Below are 18,727 nucleotides of genomic sequence, written 5' to 3' on the forward strand. Positions count from 1 at the left end.
ACTTTCATTTCATTGTTCTATTTGAATAACGAAAGGTTTAAACACATTCTAATTAACGTAGATAGTTAAAATAGGGACTAAGAAAACAATCTTTTTACCCGCAATGCTACTGGAAGTGGCCACGGTTAAAGAACTCTAAATAATAATATGAATGGTTCAACCACTCATGACTTTACTCGGCTTCATTTAGAGAGAAATGTTTTGGTTTTGGGGTTTTTTTGGGGGTTGTTTGTGTGTGTGTGTGGGGGGGGGGGGGGGGGGGGAGGGGGGGGAGGGGGGGGGGGGGGGGGGGGTTATGTACCCGACCCAAAAAGGGACGATATGCATAAACCTGTTAATGTACAGAGCAGACAGCAATGTATGACGGATTAAAGTGATGTAAAGGAACTCTTCATGGCAAATCCATATTCTACAAATGAAGAATTGAACCAAATTCTGTCAACTACAGTTCATGGATTAGTTCCATCACATGTACTATTTCATTGTAAGTGTGCAATGTTTTGTTACTGAATTAGTTTAATGCAGGTTTCTGTTGTTTTGTGTGGGATACAATGGCAGTAGGAATATCTTCATGCACGGCCATGCCGAGCTTACACGTAGAGATATTTGGCTGTTTGTGCTATCGTTTATGCATTGTAGAAATTGTATTGTAACAGCTCTGCTGACTATACATTGCATATATTGTATTGTGATAGTTCTGCTGACCAAACCTTGCATAGACTGTATTTTGATAGCTCTCCCGACAGCGCGCGGATCTGTCATTGATATACCACGTGACGTGGGAACCATGCATATGCAAGTCAGGTTGAGGCGACCGGACAGTTATATGTCTTCGTATACCAGCCCGGGATATTGCTTACACACCAGATTTCTGTCAAAGGTAATGTGAAATCACTGGAAGCATTGCTGACGCACACGTTCTCAGTTTTGCTGTGGAAATACTCCAGTTTCATTGCCTCCAATAATGGAATATAAACTGTTTTATCTACCACTATGGTAGTTTCATTGCCTCCAATAATGGAATATAAACTGTTTTATCTACCACTGTGGTAGTTTCGTTGCCTCCAATAATGGAATATAAACTGTTTTATCTACCACTGTGGTAGTTTCGTTGCCTCCAATAATGGAATATAAACTGTTTTACCTATCACTGTGGTAGTTTCGTTGCCCCCAATAATGGAATATAAACTGTTTTATCTATCACTGTGGTAGTTTCGTTGCCTCCAATAATGGAATATAAACTGTTTTATCTATCACTGTGGTAGTTTCATTGCCTCCAATAATGGAATATAAACTGTTTTATCTATCACTGTGGTAGTTTCATTGCCTCCAATAATGGAATACAAACTGTTTTATCTGTCAGTGTGATGCAGTTTTGTTGCCTCCATTCATGGATTATAAACTGTTATAACTCATCACTCTCACTATTTTAACAGTTAATTGAAAGCTTTCATTTAACAGCGCCTCATCGATGCAGCCCTTGTTAGGTATCTGGTTTCCTCACAGTCACACAGCTCTCGTCATGGTCTCCTTGTGCCAGTGACCTGATGTAGCCTCGACCCAGTCACACAGCTCTCGTCATGGTCTCCCTGTGCCAGTGACCTGACGTAGCCTCGACCCAGTCACACAGCTCTCGTCATGGTCTCCCTGTGCCAGTGACCTGATGTAGGCTTGTCCCGGTCACACAGCCAACGTCATGGTCTCCCTGTGTCATTGACCTGATGTAGGCTTGTCCCAGTCACACAGTCGCCGTCATGGTCTCTCTGTGTCATTGACCTGATGTAGGCTTGTCCCGGTCACACAGTCGCCGTCATGGTCTCCCTGTGTCATTGACCTGATGTAGGCTTGTCCCAGTCACACAGCTATCATCATGGTCTCTCTGTGTCAATGACCAGATGTAGGCTTGTCCGAGTCACACAGCCACCGTCACCGTCACCGTGACTTAGGGTTGTCTGGATCACAAAGTTTTAGTCCTCAGTCGTAATTATATACAACTTAATGTAATGATCCGTATTGACGTATTCATGCTGTACGTGTGACATATCCTTTATATAGTTGTAGAAAGGAGTGATCTCACCGCCTGTATGTCCTCGATGGGATTGATCAGCGTTCACCTGCTGTGGGTAACGCTCACCGCCTCGGTTGGCTGCCTTGAGCTGTACACGTCCAGGGGTACACACTACCAAGTCGGTCTGGATGTGGTGAGTCCCTTCTGTAGCACATAGCTGTGTGAAACAACATGTAAGACAGTGAAAGTAAAATTGATATTTGCAAAACTACGGTAGGTTCGATGTCACTGATTACTGCCAATGTTTCTGTAAACGAGCCAGATGTTGTCCTTATCAAGACTAATAATAGATACTGTCTCCGTATTCCGGTCACTTACAAACACTAAACATATTACTGTACGTATGGAACATGGACGTTCGCCGCTCGCACGCCGGACCATCGTGGTAGTCCATTCTGTGTGGCGAATCTGAGTAATCAGCAAATGGAAGCGTCTAGTTATTTGTATTTTGTCTGCTGTTTATTCCAGCAATATCCAAACTTGTATCCAACAAATTTGATCGGTTTAGACAGGCGATCTTCTCCCAAGTCTCAGAGGATCATTGTCATGAGTATTTATTTTGAACGGCCTTTTTGCAATAACATGTCAAACTCGGTCTAGTCAATCATAAAGGTAAAGGATACTGACCCAATAGTTTCACTTCGAACAGAACCCTTACACACACGCACACACGCACACACGCACACACGCACACACGCAAACGGACAATGTATACGCACGCTCGCACGCATCCCAATCGTAACACTTACGAAATATTAGTTCGAAAACACTTCCTGTTTTGGACTAGTTCCTTTTTTCCTCCTACCTGCTGGGAAATCGTGTCGTTCAACTGGGATACATTTGCTGTAACGTTGCAATTATTTATGGTAAATTCTATTCAAGACCTAAACATTTATCGTTCGCGTGTCACGAGCGTCAGCTAAACCGTTAAAGGTCACATGCAACCTTTCATGATATCTAAAATGCATTGTTGATTAAGAAAAAACACCTTTCATGATATCTAAAATGCATTGTTGATTAAGAAAAAACAAATAAACAAAAATATAAGCATATAATCGCAAATCAAAAGTGCAATATTTTGTACTTGGATTTACCTCCCTCGAAACGAAGCAGCCGCGATACTGAACCCAGTCGGATCCGGTGGGTGTGCACTTAAATGTAACGAGTCCTTTTCATTGCCCACTAGTTCATTTGTAGTCTGTCGTACAGACCCTGAGCAAATATATCCAAGAAAGTCAACGCAAGTGTAGAAAAATGTGGCAAGTCTTCCTTAGTATATGGAAATGAAGAAAGTCTCAGGGCTCCATTTCATTATATTAATGGTTTGAATTCCGATTTCATGGGCTTTTTTCATCGCGTTTTCTGTCAACTTGGTAGGCTGAATTGGCATTTTTGATGATTTGTTTCGGCAAGTGCATACTGAAAGCTATTAGAATCTGCAAAGTTGTGCTGTACGTTGCATGTGACGTTTAATTTAAGCTGGTGGCCTTGACCCCTGTCCATGATATGGTGACCCTGTCCACTGCCCACGACATGCCCATGCGGTTGAACGTTCGTATGTACTGTTAGGGCATCTTCTGCATGAGATTTGAATACTAGTCAATGGTACATTGCAATATACATTTACGAATAATTACTCGCAGTACTTGATGCTTTTTTTGGTCCTGTGCTGACAAGACTTGTTCATTTTGCCATGGTTAGAATATTACACACCCTGTGTTTCGCGATATGTTTTGCAAAACCACTTTTCATCCTCAGTACCGTCAGTAATGGTATTACTATTACACAGTACCATAGGGGAAAACAGCAATAACATCTGTCAGAATAGAATGTTAGTATTAAATGTCCAGGTTCCTAAAGCTCCGCATTGTCTAGGAGCAAGTCTCGGCGCTGTGTGGAGCACAGTGCAGGAACAGTAACATCAAGTTGACAATAGAGTGCCTCAGACATTGGTGGTCAGTCCCTTGTGTGTCCTACCCTGCCTCATGCCTTCACATCCCAGGCCATCTCAGACCTATCTTTGATAGTCATCCACTAACAGAAGATTTTCAGGACTTTTGCTCATTGCACTGTCTAAGGTACTGGGCTGGCGTTGCAAGGGCAATGGCGTAAACGGATCGGTCGACACGGTGATTCATGCCCATTGTTGAAGGTTCTAGACTGGTGTTGCAAGGGCCATGGTGTAGACGGATCGGTCGACACGGTGATTCATGCCCATTGTTGAAGGTTCTAGACTGGTGTTGCAAGGGCCATGGTGTAGACGGATCGGTCGACACGGTGATTCATGCCCATTGTTGAAGGTTCTGGACAGGCGCTGAACGGGCTGTGATACATCGACCTGGTCATTCATGTCCAGTTTTAGCTTACATGTTAAGATCATATATAGAGGACACGCTGGTTATCTTCATTCGGGACATACTAGTATTCAGATACTCTGGTAGGTTGAGGAGACTGAAACCTCATCAAGAGGAACGGTAGAGATGGTACCAGATATGCTACAGACTGACGCATCTTACCTGTCCGCAAGAAATACCCAATTCACCAACTCAAACGAATTATCAACTCCAACACATCGTCAACTTTAACGAGTCATCAGCTCCACCGAATTATCACTGGATTTCAGTTGGCAACACAGATGTACTGACCACTTCATGGATCCCAAAGTAGAAAGAATAATACTTACTTAATGTTTACAAATAAAGTACAGACAATATCTATCGAAAATAGTGTCTGTCGACAGGTGTCGTATGAGGGGTTGTGCTTTACTTTAACATGTCTCTCATTTCTGTCTTCATAGGGCCAGCATTTTCAAGATGCCATACAGTCGTATTATGGCACGATGACCGACCTTCACACCAAGTTACTTCCCTTTGTTGAAACCACAGACGGGATGAGGGTGAGTTTCAAGCTGGAATGTAGAATTCATAAACACCCTATTATTATGAAATTAAGATTGATATAACATAACTTAACAATATGCGTTCAGCAAAGATGTCTGGAGTGCCTCAATCTCAGCTTCACTAGAGTTAAGGAGTTCCCTCCCCTTAACAATGTTATGTCAAAGCAACGTGACAGACGTTAAAAAAAAACCCGTGAAATTAAGATTGCGAATCCTCATTATTTTACCTCTCCAATTGAAAACGTAAGTCTCAGAATTGTATTTAACTTAGAGTAAAGGCTGTTTAACAAGGGATCATTTTATTCAATTACCTTTTTGTTTTAAGTGGAATTAAACCCGACTATACATGATCATGACAACTGCAGACTTGCGACACTGACTGCACTAAGGCTAGTTAATCTAAATGATCTTGTACCTCCTGTACTTTTCATAATACTCACCTGATGATCGATTTGTCTTCTTCCCATCTCCAGATCTATGAAACATATTTGAATATGGCCGAAACATACTTCCCTCAGTACGTAGAGGAGCTTCGTGGAATCGCGGTCGGGGCCAAGCTTCCCTTCAAACAGGTTCGAACAGTAATTGGTGACTGTCGTAGTTTGTATCTAGTATATTTTAGTTATGTATGATTGCTGTATATAATTATCAATATGTTCACACAATACCACTGTGTTGTTAGGCGTTAAACTCCATGTGGTTCCAACGGTGCAACTTACCAAGGGAGGTAACCGCAGAGTCGGATAAGAGGCCACTCTTATATGTGAAGGGTGTAACAGCATAGTCATAAACGGGGTGTCGGTGTTGAATGAATTGAAACTATGTCCATATTGTCAGTACCAGTTTTGATGAAAATCTATCAGACAATTATAATTTGTTGTACAGTAATTTTGTTTGCTACTGGTATGAAGACTTAATTGTGTGTCGGGTTGATGCCTGGTGTCAAAGTTTTTCTTCTTTAATGTTCGCAGGTTTTCACAAATCATATTTGGGACGAGTTATCAACCCTGATAGGCGCCAAACAGGAGAAGTCGTGTACAGATGTGTATGTGAATGACAATCCGGCCGCGTTGACGGGGAAGCCACAGGTAAGTATCCAGACCGAGATTAGGCTTAACCAGGGCCCTGTTTCACAAAACTCTCGTAAGCCTAGGATCTCATAACTTTCCTCGTAGCACTTGCACCTCCTATGTTACAATATACCAGGTGCAAGTGCTACGAGAAAAGTTACGAGATCTTAGGCTTACGAGAGTTTTGTGAAACGGGTCCCTGCAGAGTCACATGTACCGTGAAGTGGGAGCTATAGAGAGTTATCTCCCTTACATCGTCAACACGTCACAGACAAATCTTATTACCAATGAATATAGTATTTAAATTTAGTATATAAACAGCAGCTGTCAGTCATGTACTGCCTTGTCACGTTTACTTCAACAGGAAATAAGTTTGGTAACAAATGTATATCACTAATTTAGTTTGGCTTGGGCCACAATGAAGATGGGAGTCCCAGAGCCAAGACCCGAGCCTACATCCTAAACGCCATCATTGTCGACAACGTCACGGGGACGGTGAAGGAGAACTTCACGTCGTTCACGTATCCTGGTACTCGACCTTTCACTACGACCACCCTGCAGGACACACCAATACCCGAGTGAATACAGCCATTATTTCTTTTTTACACCTGTAAATTATTTTGGAGACATCGTGCTCATTCACACAGTAAGATGGCCACCGGAAACAGCTCTGTGGAGGTGTGGTTAAAATAGGAATTAATGATCTTATTACCTCTAAGTACTATCCCCTGACTGATCATTGTCCTTCTCAGGTGAGCTGTCTGGAGATGCTTACGGGTTCAATATGCACGGAGTTGTGCTCACCATGAACGCCGTGTTACCGGTGATAGTTGGCATTGGTGCCGTTCGTAAGTATGCATGGTCCTATATTTAACATATACACCGTCACGCCAGGGCGACAGTACTAAAGGTGCATCTGTCCTTACCCCATGAAACACGTAAACCAAGTCTTCACACTGTTACGTGATACTGTCTCTGACATATATGTGTCATTATCAAAGTATTTCATTAAATGAACTGCAAAAAGTGCGTACCGAGTGGACGCCCTTGCCTTCATCCCCGGCTGACACATGCCTTCATCCCCGGCTGACACAAGTTTTCATCCCCGGCTGACACATGCCTTCATCTGTAAACAGGAGGGGGCGTTTGACAGTAGTTGTTCGTGCAAGTAGACACCATAGGTGATGAGGGATGAAGTAACTGAACTGACTAACGGCAATTGAATCAAAGTGTGAAATCAAATTGTTTCAATGTATTCTCTGCAATCCTTCAGACTGTCTTGTCGAAATATCGCCAGGATCGGCACGTATTTGTAATGTCAGGATCGGCGCGTATTTGTAATGTCAGGACAGTTGATTAATATGTGTCTTCATATGTACAAATGAAATATGCTTCAGCTCGCGATTTCCTTCTCCGGGCAACATTTGCAGTGAAGAGTCAAGCCGAGTTAGAGACTCTGCTGCTGAGCGAGGGTACAGGTGTGGGGTACGGCTACAAGTGAGTACAGTCTGTATGTGGTGCTGTTAAAGATCGGAGCTGCTGAGCGAGGGTACAGGTGTGGGGTACGGCTACAAGTGAGTACAGTCTGTATGTGGTACTGTTAAAGATCGGAGCTGCTGAGCGAGGGTACAGATGTGGGGTACGGCCACAAGTGAGTACAGTCTGTAGGTGGTGCTGTTAAAGATCGGGGCTGCTGAGCGAGGGTACAGGTGTGGGGTACGGCTACAATTGAGTACAGTCTGTATGTGGTGCTGTTAAAGATCGGGGATGCTGAGCGAGGGTACAGGTGTGGGGTACGGCTACAAGTGAGTACAGTCTGTATTTGGTGGTACAGGTGTGGGGTACGGCTACAAGTGAGTACAGTCTGTATGTGGTGCTGTTAAAGATCGGAGCTGCTGAGCGAGGGTACAGATGTGGGGTACGGCTACAAGTGAGTACAGTCTGTATGTGGTACTGTTAAAGATCGGAGCTGCTGAGCGAGGGTACAGGTGTGGGGTACGGCTACAAGTGAGTACAGTCTGTATGTGGTACTGTTAAAGATCGGAGCTGCTGAGCGAGGGTACAGGTGTGGGGTACGGCTACAAGTGAGTACAGTCTGTATGTGGTACTGTTAAAGATCGGAGCTGCTGAGCGAGGGTACAGATGTGGGGTACGGCCACAAGTGAGTACAGTCTGTAGGTGGTACTGTTAAAGATCGGGGCTGCTGAGCGAGGGTACAGGTGTGGGGTACGGCTACAATTGAGTACAGTCTGTATGTGGTGCTGTTAAAGATCGGGGCTGCTGAGCGAGGGTACAGGTGTGGGGTACGGCTACAAGTGAGTACAGTCTGTATTTGGTGGTACAGGTGTGGGGTACGGCTACAAGTGAGTACAGTCTGTATGTGGTGCTGTTAAAGATCGGGGCTGCTGAGCGAGGGTACAGATGTGGGGTACGGCTACAAGTGAGTACAGTCTGTATGTGGTGCTGTTAAAGATCGGAGCTGCTGAGCGAGGGTACAGATGTGGGGTACGGCTACAAGTGAGTACAGTCTGTATGTGGTACTGTTAAAGATCGGAGCTGCTGAGCGAGGGTACAGGTGTGGGGTACTGCTACAAGTGAGTACAGTCTGTATGTGGTGCTGTTAAAGATCGGGGCTGCTGAGCGAGGGTACAGGTGTGGGGTACGGCTACAAGTGAGTACAGTCTGTATGTGGTGCTGTTAAAGATCGGGGCTGCTGAGCGAGGGTACAGGTGTGGGGTACGGCTACAATTGAGTACAGTCTGTATGTGGTGCTGTTAAAGATCGGGGATGCTGAGCGAGGGTACAGGTGTGGGGTACGGCTACAAGTGAGTACAGTCTGTATTTGGTGGTACAGGTGTGGGGTACGGCTACAAGTGAGTACAGTCTGTATGTGGTGCTGTTAAAGATCGGGGCTGCTGAGCGAGGGTACAGATGTGGGGTACGGCTGCAAGTGAGTACAGTCTGTATGTGGTGCTGTTAAAGATCGGAGCTGCTGAGCGAGGGTACAGATGTGGGGTACGGCTACAAGTGAGTACAGTCTGTATGTGGTACTGTTAAAGATCGGAGCTGCTGAGCGAGGGTACAGGTGTGGGGTACGGCTACAAGTGAGTACAGTCTGTATGTGGTGCTGTTAAAGATCGGGGCTGCTGAGCGAGGGTACAGGTGTGGGGTACGGCTACAAGTGAGTACAGTCTGTATGTGGTGCTGTTAAAGATCGGGGCTGCTGAGCGAGGGTACAGATGTGGGGTACGGCTACAAGTGAGTACAGTCTGTATGTGGTACTGTTAAAGATCGGAGCTGCTGAGCGAGGGTACAGGTGTGGGGTACTGCTACAAGTGAGTACAGTCTGTATGTGGTGCTGTTAAAGATCGGGGCTGCTGAGCGAGGGTACAGGTGTGGGGTACGGCTACAAGTGAGTACAGTCTGTATGTGGTGCTGTTAAAGATCGGGGCTGCTGAGCGAGGGTACAGGTGTGGGGTACGGCTACAATTGAGTACAGTCTGTATGTGGTGCTGTTAAAGATCGGGGATGCTGAGCGAGGGTACAGGTGTGGGGTACGGCTACAAGTGAGTACAGTCTGTATTTGGTGGTACAGGTGTGGGGTACGGCTACAAGTGAGTACAGTCTGTATGTGGTGCTGTTAAAGATCGGGGCTGCTGAGCGAGGGTACAGATGTGGGGTACGGCTACAAGTGAGTACAGTCTGTATGTGGTGCTGTTAAAGATCGGAGCTGCTGAGCGAGGGTACAGATGTGGGGTACGGCTACAAGTGAGTACAGTCTGTATGTGGTACTGTTAAAGATCGGAGCTGCTGAGCGAGGGTACAGGTGTGGGGTACGGCTACAAGTGAGTACAGTCTGTATGTGGTGCTGTTAAAGATCGGGGCTGCTGAGCGAGGGTACAGGTGTGGGGTACGGCTACAAGTGAGTACAGTCTGTATGTGGTGCTGTTTAAGATCGGGGCTGCTGAGCGAGGGTACAGGTGTGGGGTACGGCTACAAGTGAGTACACTCTGTATGTGGTGCTGTTAAAGATCGGGGCTGCTGAGCGAGGGTACAGGTGTGGGGTACGGCTTCAAGTGAGTACAGTCTGTATTTGGTGCTGTTAAAGATCGGGGCTGCTGAGCGAGGGTACAGGTGTGGGGTACGGCTACAAGTGAGTACAGTCTGTATGTGGTGCTGTTTAAGATCGGAGCTGCTGAGCGAGGGTACAGATGTGGGGTACTGCTACAAGTGAGTACAGTCTGTATTGGTGCTGTTCTGATAATCCTGTATTATAAAACTTCCACCAGATTAAGCACAATGCTTACCTTTCTCCCAAATTACACTTCGAGTTCCAGATGGCATCAGAAGTAACTGAATCAATTAGTGATATATGTTTTCCTGTATATATTTATATATATTTTATGCATTTATTTGAATATTTATATATTTTGTTCAGTGCTTCAAATGCAGTTCAACGTAATTCATCCGTAGGAAGGAAGAAAGAAGTGCAAAGAGGTTCTGTATCCTGATTATAATTTACCGCAAATGATCATTTTAACAACATCATGTTAGTCTCACAGAGTGGAACCTAATATATTCATTCCACTGACCTGCCCTATAATACTGTCAGGAAATATTTTGGGATGTTCAAACCTCCCAGAAGAGGAATATTTACCTGACACCAAGGACGTTTATCTGGTGACGTCAACCCTCGTTGTATAATCACAGGTAAGCACAGTAGTTGTGATGTTACCATGTTACCATGGCTACTGTTGATGTATGAAATCAAGTGTAGTCACCACCCCAGCCAGTTCTCCGCTTGTGTGTGACAGCCTGAACTACGCCAACACACAAGACGATGCTCGGACACTGGTCAGCTATGAAGTAGCCCCCTTGGAGAACCAGCCCCGGGCCCTTGTCAGCAAGTACACTGTTGGGTGCGACGGCGACAACACCAACACCACTGGCCCATATTTCCACTTTAACTTGTACGTATCTGTTCTCATCAAGCCGGCCATCTGACTGTTACGACTTCTGTATCCAAGGCTTATAATGCCGGTATGGAAACCTCCCAAAACATAAATTACGTTTTATGTGTGTGCCTGTCATATTAGCTTGACGGGTTCGCTCCGTCCGCTCTGATTACCTTACTTGGTTTGTCAGCTTCACTCTCTCACTCTTCTGTTGCATAAGTCGAGTTTATAGTGCAGGTAGAAGCACGCGGAGGGTGCACAAGTGGAGTTTATAATGCAGGTACAACCACACAGATGTGTAACAACTGGAGTTTATAATGCAGGTACAACCACACAGATGTTGCACAAGTCGAGTTTATAATGCAGGTACAACCACACAGACGTTGCACAAGTCGAGTTTATAATGCAGGTACAACCACACAGACGTTGCACAAGTCGAGTTTATAATGCAGGTACAACCACACGGATGTTGCACAAATGACGTCAGAGTTGACAAGCTCCTACCACCGTCAGGCTCGTGTAGCCCAGTTGCCGGAGGTGAGGTACATACGTGACGCCCTCCACGTCCTGGGCGATACCCACGACACCGACTACCCCATCTACAGGACATCCACGCCCCCCGATCAGTACTCAACTCTGACCACGGGTGAGGATGATTTTGAAACGCAAACCTGTATGTATTAGTCTGGGTATATTATCGAGATCGCGTTCTGATGTTGCGTGCACCGTTCTGATGTTGCGTGCACCAGAATGTCAGATCACACTGTAGTATTAACGTGAAAAGTGGCAGACATGTAAATCGTGCAAAAATACGATTCTCTCTAAAATGTTATCGTCGAATACTGATACTTTGGCGTGTAATTTTGACAGGAGAAGCTGTCGTGCAGCACTTGCCCTGAATGTCAGATACGCAGCCGACCAACATCCGGGGTACCAGCGTCTCGTGACTTGAGTAACCATGGATGTTGTTATGGCTACAGAGTGCAGACATATTTGTCTCTTATTCAAACCGCGATTTCACTTGACTATTAGGATGATATTTTAATGCAGTTTGGTAAATTTGATTACCTACGTTCAAACCCCTAGCTTGAAGCCTGAGATCGAAAGTGAAAATAACGTGCGTCCATATGTGTGCACGGCATATCAAGACTCTGGTTAGAATTGTATTTCTGCAAACTGGTGCTTGGTGCGTGTCCTAAGACTCGACTAAACGGGTGGTCAGACTGACTGACCTGGTGGACACATGTAATCGTATTCAGACTGAGTAGATCCATGCTCCTGATGTTGATCACTGGATTGCCTGGTCCACGCTCATTCATTTACAGACCACCGCCATACGGTTGCAGTATTACTGAGTGCAGTGTTAAACAACAAACAAACAAACAAAACGAGAAATATAATATTCCATGTATTGACTTTGATTATTTACTTTCAGCTGTGTTTGACCTAATGCTGTGTCATCTGTATGTCTATGTGGACAACCCTGCTACTGGAGGCGGGCCTTTCATGACCTTGACCCTTCCGGCGGGACCCCAATGTCAGTGACTTTCGTAATGTATGGCTAAAATCGGAGAATATTTCAATAAATATGTTTTTAAATGCCCCCAAGGCAATGTGTTCTCGTCTGTATTTAACACCATGCACCATGCAGCCACAATCGCCTGTCAAGAAAAGGGCTCAGCCAAGAACCTTTGAGAACGAGCAAGTTTTTAATTGACAGCTCGGATTGATAGGCCGTCTTGACATGTATTGGCCATCTTGACAGGTATTGGCAGTCTTGACATGTCTTCACAGCACTGTGTCTGGGTTTGAAGGAGAGCATTTCCCACCCTGGACCGTCACTATCAGCTGGTTTCTCCCAAGCACGGAGAGGTTGTTGGCGGCTGGTGTATATATATACGACATCTACCACGACACCCTGCTCTTTATCTTCTCCGCAAACACACACATATTACAAGTCTACTGAGCTTGCTTCATAAGTACTTTTCGGGGATTGTCTGTGGTTTCTCATTTGGGTGAATGATAACAATATCAGCTCAACCACGACATCTAAGTCCGAAGGGTCTTCTGAGTCGCCTAACATAAGTTGGAATCGTGGTTGATTATACCTGGAATGAGAAGGATTATCCATTGCAACTGTTGCCAGTGGAGAAGGATTATCCATTGCAACTGGTGCCAGAGGAGAAGGATTATCCATTGCAACTGGTGCCAGAGGAGAAGGATTATCCATTGCAACTGGTACCAGAGGAGAAGGATTATCCATTGCAACTGTTGTCAGAGGAGAAGGATTATCCATTGCAACTGGTGCCAGAGGAGAAGGATTATCCATTGCAACTGGTACCAGAGGAGAAGGATTATCCATTGCAACTGGTGCCAGAGGAGAAGGATTATCCATTGCAACTGGTACCAGAGGAGAAGGATTATCCATTGCAACTGGTGCCAGAGGAGAAGGATTATCCATTGCAACTGTTGTCAGAGGAGAAGGATTATCCATTGCAACTGGTGCCAGAGGAGAAGGATATACTTCGTTATCTCTAACGTTTCACCACAAACGCTTTACAGTGATCCCGACTGTTTCAGATAAGATGGATGGGTGTGGTGGAAAAGACCATATGTCCAAAACCAGAGGCTTTGATGGTGGCAGTTATATCATACGGGTCAACATTTTAGGTTAGGAAAAAAGAAGACGTGTGCTGAACAGTAATTAATAAAAAGTGGCGAAATGTATGAACAGTTCTATTTGGGATTAAACCTTAATCAAGGACATATGCTATAGCTTCAAGTTCATTCCCATTCGGGATTCGAAGTCACACTGAGGTGTCAAACTGCCAACATACAATGTCAACCAACTCATATTTTTTTAGGTTTTTTTAGTTGCTCTTGAATAGAATTTGGATTTAGTGTCCCCTTGTCACTTTGGGAAGACTTTTTTTTATAGTCTTTTGATTTCGTTTTGAGATAATGGTATGTTTAAGTTGGCGTCCGGGAGTCCCTGGCCCAGAACAGGCCGATGGGGACGGGGTTCTTTATGAAAATCTCCATTTGTGCCCATGGTTTGTAGATCTTGAGTGCTTTGTAGTATCTGGTTTAGAAGATTTGGTTGGGTTTAGGTGTTTGTTTATGACTGCATGGAGTCAACTGAGTGAGTCTGTTAGACTTAGAATGTTAGTGTGTTGTTGACTATCATGTCGTGATGCTATTACAATGACAATTAGTTCGGATTCGGATGGATTGATGATTTGTTTTTGTTTATTTAAGTTGTGTTTGTCGGGTCATTGACATTTGATATGGTTAACAATAAAAGTAATAACTGTTCTGCTGGACGACACAGACATAAGTTGAGAGCCGATGTTGATTGTGATCTTTTCAGTTAGATTTATGCAGTAACCACATACCCACTGCCTACAAGGGCTCTGCATTCTAGCCACTCTCCTCAAGGGCCCTGCATTCTAGCCACTCTCCTCAAGGACCCTGCATTCTAGCCATTGTCTGCAAGGGCTCTGCACTCTAGCCATTGTCCTCAAGGGCCCTGCATTCTAGCCACTCTCCTCAAGGACCCTACATTCTGGCCTCTCTCCTCAAGGACCCTGCATTCTAGCCTCTCTCCTCAAGGACCCTGCATTCTATCCACTCTCCTCAAGGGCCCTGCATTCCGGCCTCTCTCCTCCAGGACCCTGCATTCTAGCCATTGTCCTCAAGGACCATGCATTCTATCCACTCTCCTCAAGGGCCCTGCTTTCCGGCCTCTCTCCTCAAGGACCCTGCATTCTAGCCATTGTCCTCAAGGACCCTGCATTCTAGCCGCTCTCCTCAAGGACCCTGTATTCTGGCCACTCTCCTCAAGGACTCTGCATTCTAGCCACTCTCCTCAAGGACCCTGCATTCTAGCCACTCTCCTCAAGGACCCTGCATTCTAGCAGCTGTTACATTATCTGTATCACTGATGTTCTTTACCTATGCGATGAGTAGAAACCTCAGAGTAACCTTTTCGCTTTTGTGTCCAGGATGTGAAGTCTTAGTGATTGGTGCACAGTCCTTGTTATCAATGAAACTTCACTCATACGCCCATATTGCTTTGCTTTAATATTGTAATCCCTTACCTAGATGCGTCGTAATTGGAGCCCTATGTGCATGTTTGCAGCTATATAAACGCATAGTAAACAAACTAGTCTGTATCCTGAAATCGATGTCCGAGTGTACCAAGTTTCATCTGTGAAATCAATGTCCGAGCACAGAAAGTTTTCACAGCTGACAATACACACAGCTACGAAGGGGTCCAGAGAAGGATGTGCAGGATGGCGTCCACGAAACTTATATTGCTGATAGTGCTGGTCTTGGCATTCCTGGTGGCAGCAGTTTTGTTTCATTTGCCGAAAACCATCGAGGCTGACCCAAACGGCCTGATTGCCAAAATGGTTTCAACACAAGGTAACAACGTATTCTGTTCTCAGACATGTAGCTTAACATAGGGGCAGGATCCAGGTTTTACATGACCACTGCATGAAGATTTATTCCATTGTGACATTTACTCAATCTGTTGCATACCAAGGGGACAAGCTTGTGTGACGCGGCTGAAACAGACTTTAAATACCTGGTACACCAACAGAATACCGGATACATATCAGATATATTGTTTGGTGTCACGTCACCCTAACCCTAAACCTAACTAAAAGGTAACACGTTTGCTTTGAAAGATGGCGGAAGGTTTCCGGTATTCTGTAGACTTGCCCAATGCCTTTAAATATCTTTAAATACCTTTAAGTAGGTGATGGAAGGACTGAATTCTGCGGAGGAAAGATTTTCTTGTTGTCTAATCGTGCTTTTGTGTCATTATCAGGTCACCGATAATCACTCAATAACTTTTAATACCCCCAGGTCATGTCTTTGGAGTATATCTCCACGGAGGCACCAAAAGGGGAATGCATTTTGCCTTGGAATAATAGAGAAATGAATTCTTAGTGAAACTACACTATCCTCTTCCTCTACGTATAGTGTCTTTTAAACCACATTGCCTGAATTCTAATTATCATATGTGTAAAACCGCGCATGCACACACACTCACGCGCGCACGAACAAACAACAAACAAACAAAGAGGGGATAGAAAGCGTTCACAATTTTCTGTTCCGAAACATTTTCTAATTCGGCTGCTTGGACTGAATGCGCCATGGCTTGGGAAATGAGACAATCAGTGTTACAAAAAGACCGGTGTCTGTATCAGTGTACTAGGTTATAAACTGTATTCCAAGGCTGCTTGCTGCTGGTGCTACATTATCAGAGAAAACACTCAAATAGACTGAGCTGACCATCAGACCGAAGACATGGACCGCCGATTTCAGTCTTTTAAAACGCAATGCGACTCTTTTCTGTCCCAAAATGGAACCGAGGAAATGCTGCTATCATGATAACTCATTAACGTCTTCATATCCGTAAATCGTCTTCTAGTGACTTTGCTGTTTAAAGTGAATAGCAATATCGGATACAAAGACAATTGAGTTCAAGATGTTAGATACTAGGAAACCTCGAACGTGTCACAGGAGGGAAAGTTCTGCAGAAGTAACGTGGACATATGTACGAGGGGATGTCAAATAAGTTTTGAGCCTTGAGCATTTTTCATACCCAGGAGTCACAGCCTATGGTACGACATTGAACCTTGGGGTGTACCTGATGTGATATATAAGTTTTGTCATCCTACTCTCAGAAGTTATTGAACAGCTCACATTGACAGAAAGAGACCCCCCTCACGGCAGTGAAAATGAATAAAACTGAATACAGAGCAGTAATTAAGTTTTTAGTTCTTGAATGAAACTCGGCGAAAAATATTGAAGAAAGGCTTTCAGCAGTTTATGGGAAGTCTTCCCCTTCATCTGCTACCATCAAACGATGGGTCAATGAATTTAAGAATGGTAGAAAGAGCCTTGAAGATGACCCCCGTCCAGGTCGCCCAACAACAAGCACAAGTAAGGAAAACATTGACAGAGTGCATAGACTTGTGCTGGAAAATCGTCGAATCACACTCCACGAGTTAGAGGAGACCACAGGCATTTCACACGGATCCATCGAGACAATTCTTCATGAACAATTCGTCATGTCTAAGGTGTGCGTAAGATGGGTGCCAAGAATGCTTACAGATGAAATGAAGCAAACAAGAGTCACCATAAGCAACTCCATGCTAACCAGATACAACTAGAATCCAGAAGATTTTCACTTTAGGCTAGTAACCTGTGATGAAACCTGGATCCACCACTATGATCCTGAGAGCAAACAAGAACCCATGGAATGGAAACATGTCACTTCTCCCAGGACCAAAAAGTTCAAAGCCTCCAGATCAGTGCAGAAGGTAATGGCGACAGTCTTCTGGGATAGCAAAGGCGTCATCCACATAGATCACGTACCAAAAGGAAGAACAATGAATGGGGAATATTACGCTAAGTTGTTGAGGCAAGTGCGACAGTCAATCAAGGAGAAGCGCCGGGGCAAGATCAGACGTGGCATTCTTCTGCATCAAGACAATGCTCCAGTACACACCTCTCGCATTGCAGCCGCTGCTGTCCAGGAATGCGGGTACAAAATCTTGCTGCATCCCCTCTACTCTCCAGACCTGGCACCAAGTGATTACCATCTGTTCCCAAATCTCAAGAAACACTTGCGTGGTCGTAGATTTCAGGATGATAATGAGCTTATTGCTGCTACTGAGGCTTGGTTTGAGGACCAAAATGGCACCTTCTACAGAGATGGCATCAGCGCCTGGCAGAAAAGATGGAACAAGTGTCTTGACTCACAAGGCGACTATGTTGAAAAATAAATGTGCTTCATACCAATATTTTGTGTTTTTCTATGCAAGGCTCAAAACTTATTGACATCCCCTCCTATATGTACATAGATATGTAATAGTTGGTATTTTGGGGATTACACTTTCTCGCCCTATCCGGGATTAGAACCCACATTTTCAGAGTGACGCACCCAATCCCCAGCACGCGTTATGGTGCCCACTCAGGAACCGCGCCCACTCAGCCTCCGTGATGTCCAAGAACACAAAACGTTTTATTGTAGAAATACAAGATACGGCTGGTTAATACAACACAGTTTTATTACACGTGTAACATTGTACCCCCTTTCCCATCTGCTCAAAATGACAACAGGCTGGAACAACAACAACAAAAAAAGCTGAATCAATCTATCAATAGATATGGACCACAAAGCCCTTTCCGCATAATCGCGTCGATTGTCCGAGTTCGACTATAGCAAATGTTTATGAATCGCTATCACAACATCTTACTTCAAGGGCTGTTGACATTGAAAATATATTTTGTTTCGAAAGAGAAACTAAAGCAGATGGGGGTTTTCTTGTAGTGTATATACATAACACAATCCAAACATTCTATGGAAACAGATGTAAAGCAAAGCACGGGTTACTCTTTTGCCAGCACATTTAATCTTGACGTCAGTGGCATTGCTTTTGTATTTCTTGTTGCTTTCTGTCATCACAATAGTGGTCCCTCACGCTTTTCCTTATCAGACAGTATGGAGTTGACCTGTAAAGGTGAACTAGTAATGCAGATATTTAAAGAAAACCAAAAGTAGAAAACAATAGATTTGGCATATCTGAATGAAGGAATGTGAATGGCGAAAAGGTTCTGGAGGTGTTCTGTTGTACTGGGCCGGAAAACAACTCATTAATATTCTCTCAAAACCAGGGATTAATGAATGGTTGATTTATTTCCAGTGGAACGTCAC

The 18,727-nt window shown here is 44.5% G+C and overlaps 1 protein-coding gene across 1 annotated transcript; it reads left to right on the forward strand.

Annotated features, from left to right (window-relative positions):
* Positions 1-741: 741 nt before the first annotated feature.
* On the forward strand, positions 742-12,600 carry LOC137258193 (beta-alanyl-dopamine/carcinine hydrolase-like). Its single transcript, XM_067795772.1, has 11 exons — positions 742-880; positions 2,056-2,201; positions 4,866-4,964; positions 5,441-5,539; positions 5,939-6,055; positions 6,440-6,566; positions 6,790-6,885; positions 7,435-7,534; positions 10,852-11,007; positions 11,445-11,638; positions 12,428-12,600. The coding sequence occupies exons 2-11, from the start codon at positions 2,085-2,087 to the stop codon at positions 12,535-12,537; spliced, it is 1,215 nt and encodes a 404-aa protein (XP_067651873.1). The 5' UTR covers positions 742-880; positions 2,056-2,084; the 3' UTR covers positions 12,538-12,600.
* The last annotated feature ends 6,127 nt before the right edge of the window (positions 12,601-18,727 follow it).

The sequence above is a fragment of the Haliotis asinina genome, chromosome 12 (assembly GCF_037392515.1).
Source record: "Haliotis asinina isolate JCU_RB_2024 chromosome 12, JCU_Hal_asi_v2, whole genome shotgun sequence".
NCBI classification, from domain to species: Eukaryota; Metazoa; Mollusca; class Gastropoda; order Lepetellida; family Haliotidae; genus Haliotis; species Haliotis asinina.

What these genes read in the sequence shown, in the direction of transcription:
- LOC137258193 (XM_067795772.1), top strand. Translation starts at nt 2,085, where the DNA reads ATGTCCTCGATGGGATTGATCAGCGTTCACCTGCTGTGGGTAACGCTC. An exon ending in ACCAAGTCGGTCTGGATGTG is followed by an intron (nt 2,202 to 4,865) that starts GTGAGTCCCTTC and finishes CTGTCTTCATAG; the next exon opens with GGCCAGCATTTTCAAGATGC. An exon ending in GGTGTGGGGTACGGCTACAA is followed by an intron (nt 7,535 to 10,851) that starts GTGAGTACAGTC and finishes TGTGTGTGACAG; the next exon opens with CCTGAACTACGCCAACACAC.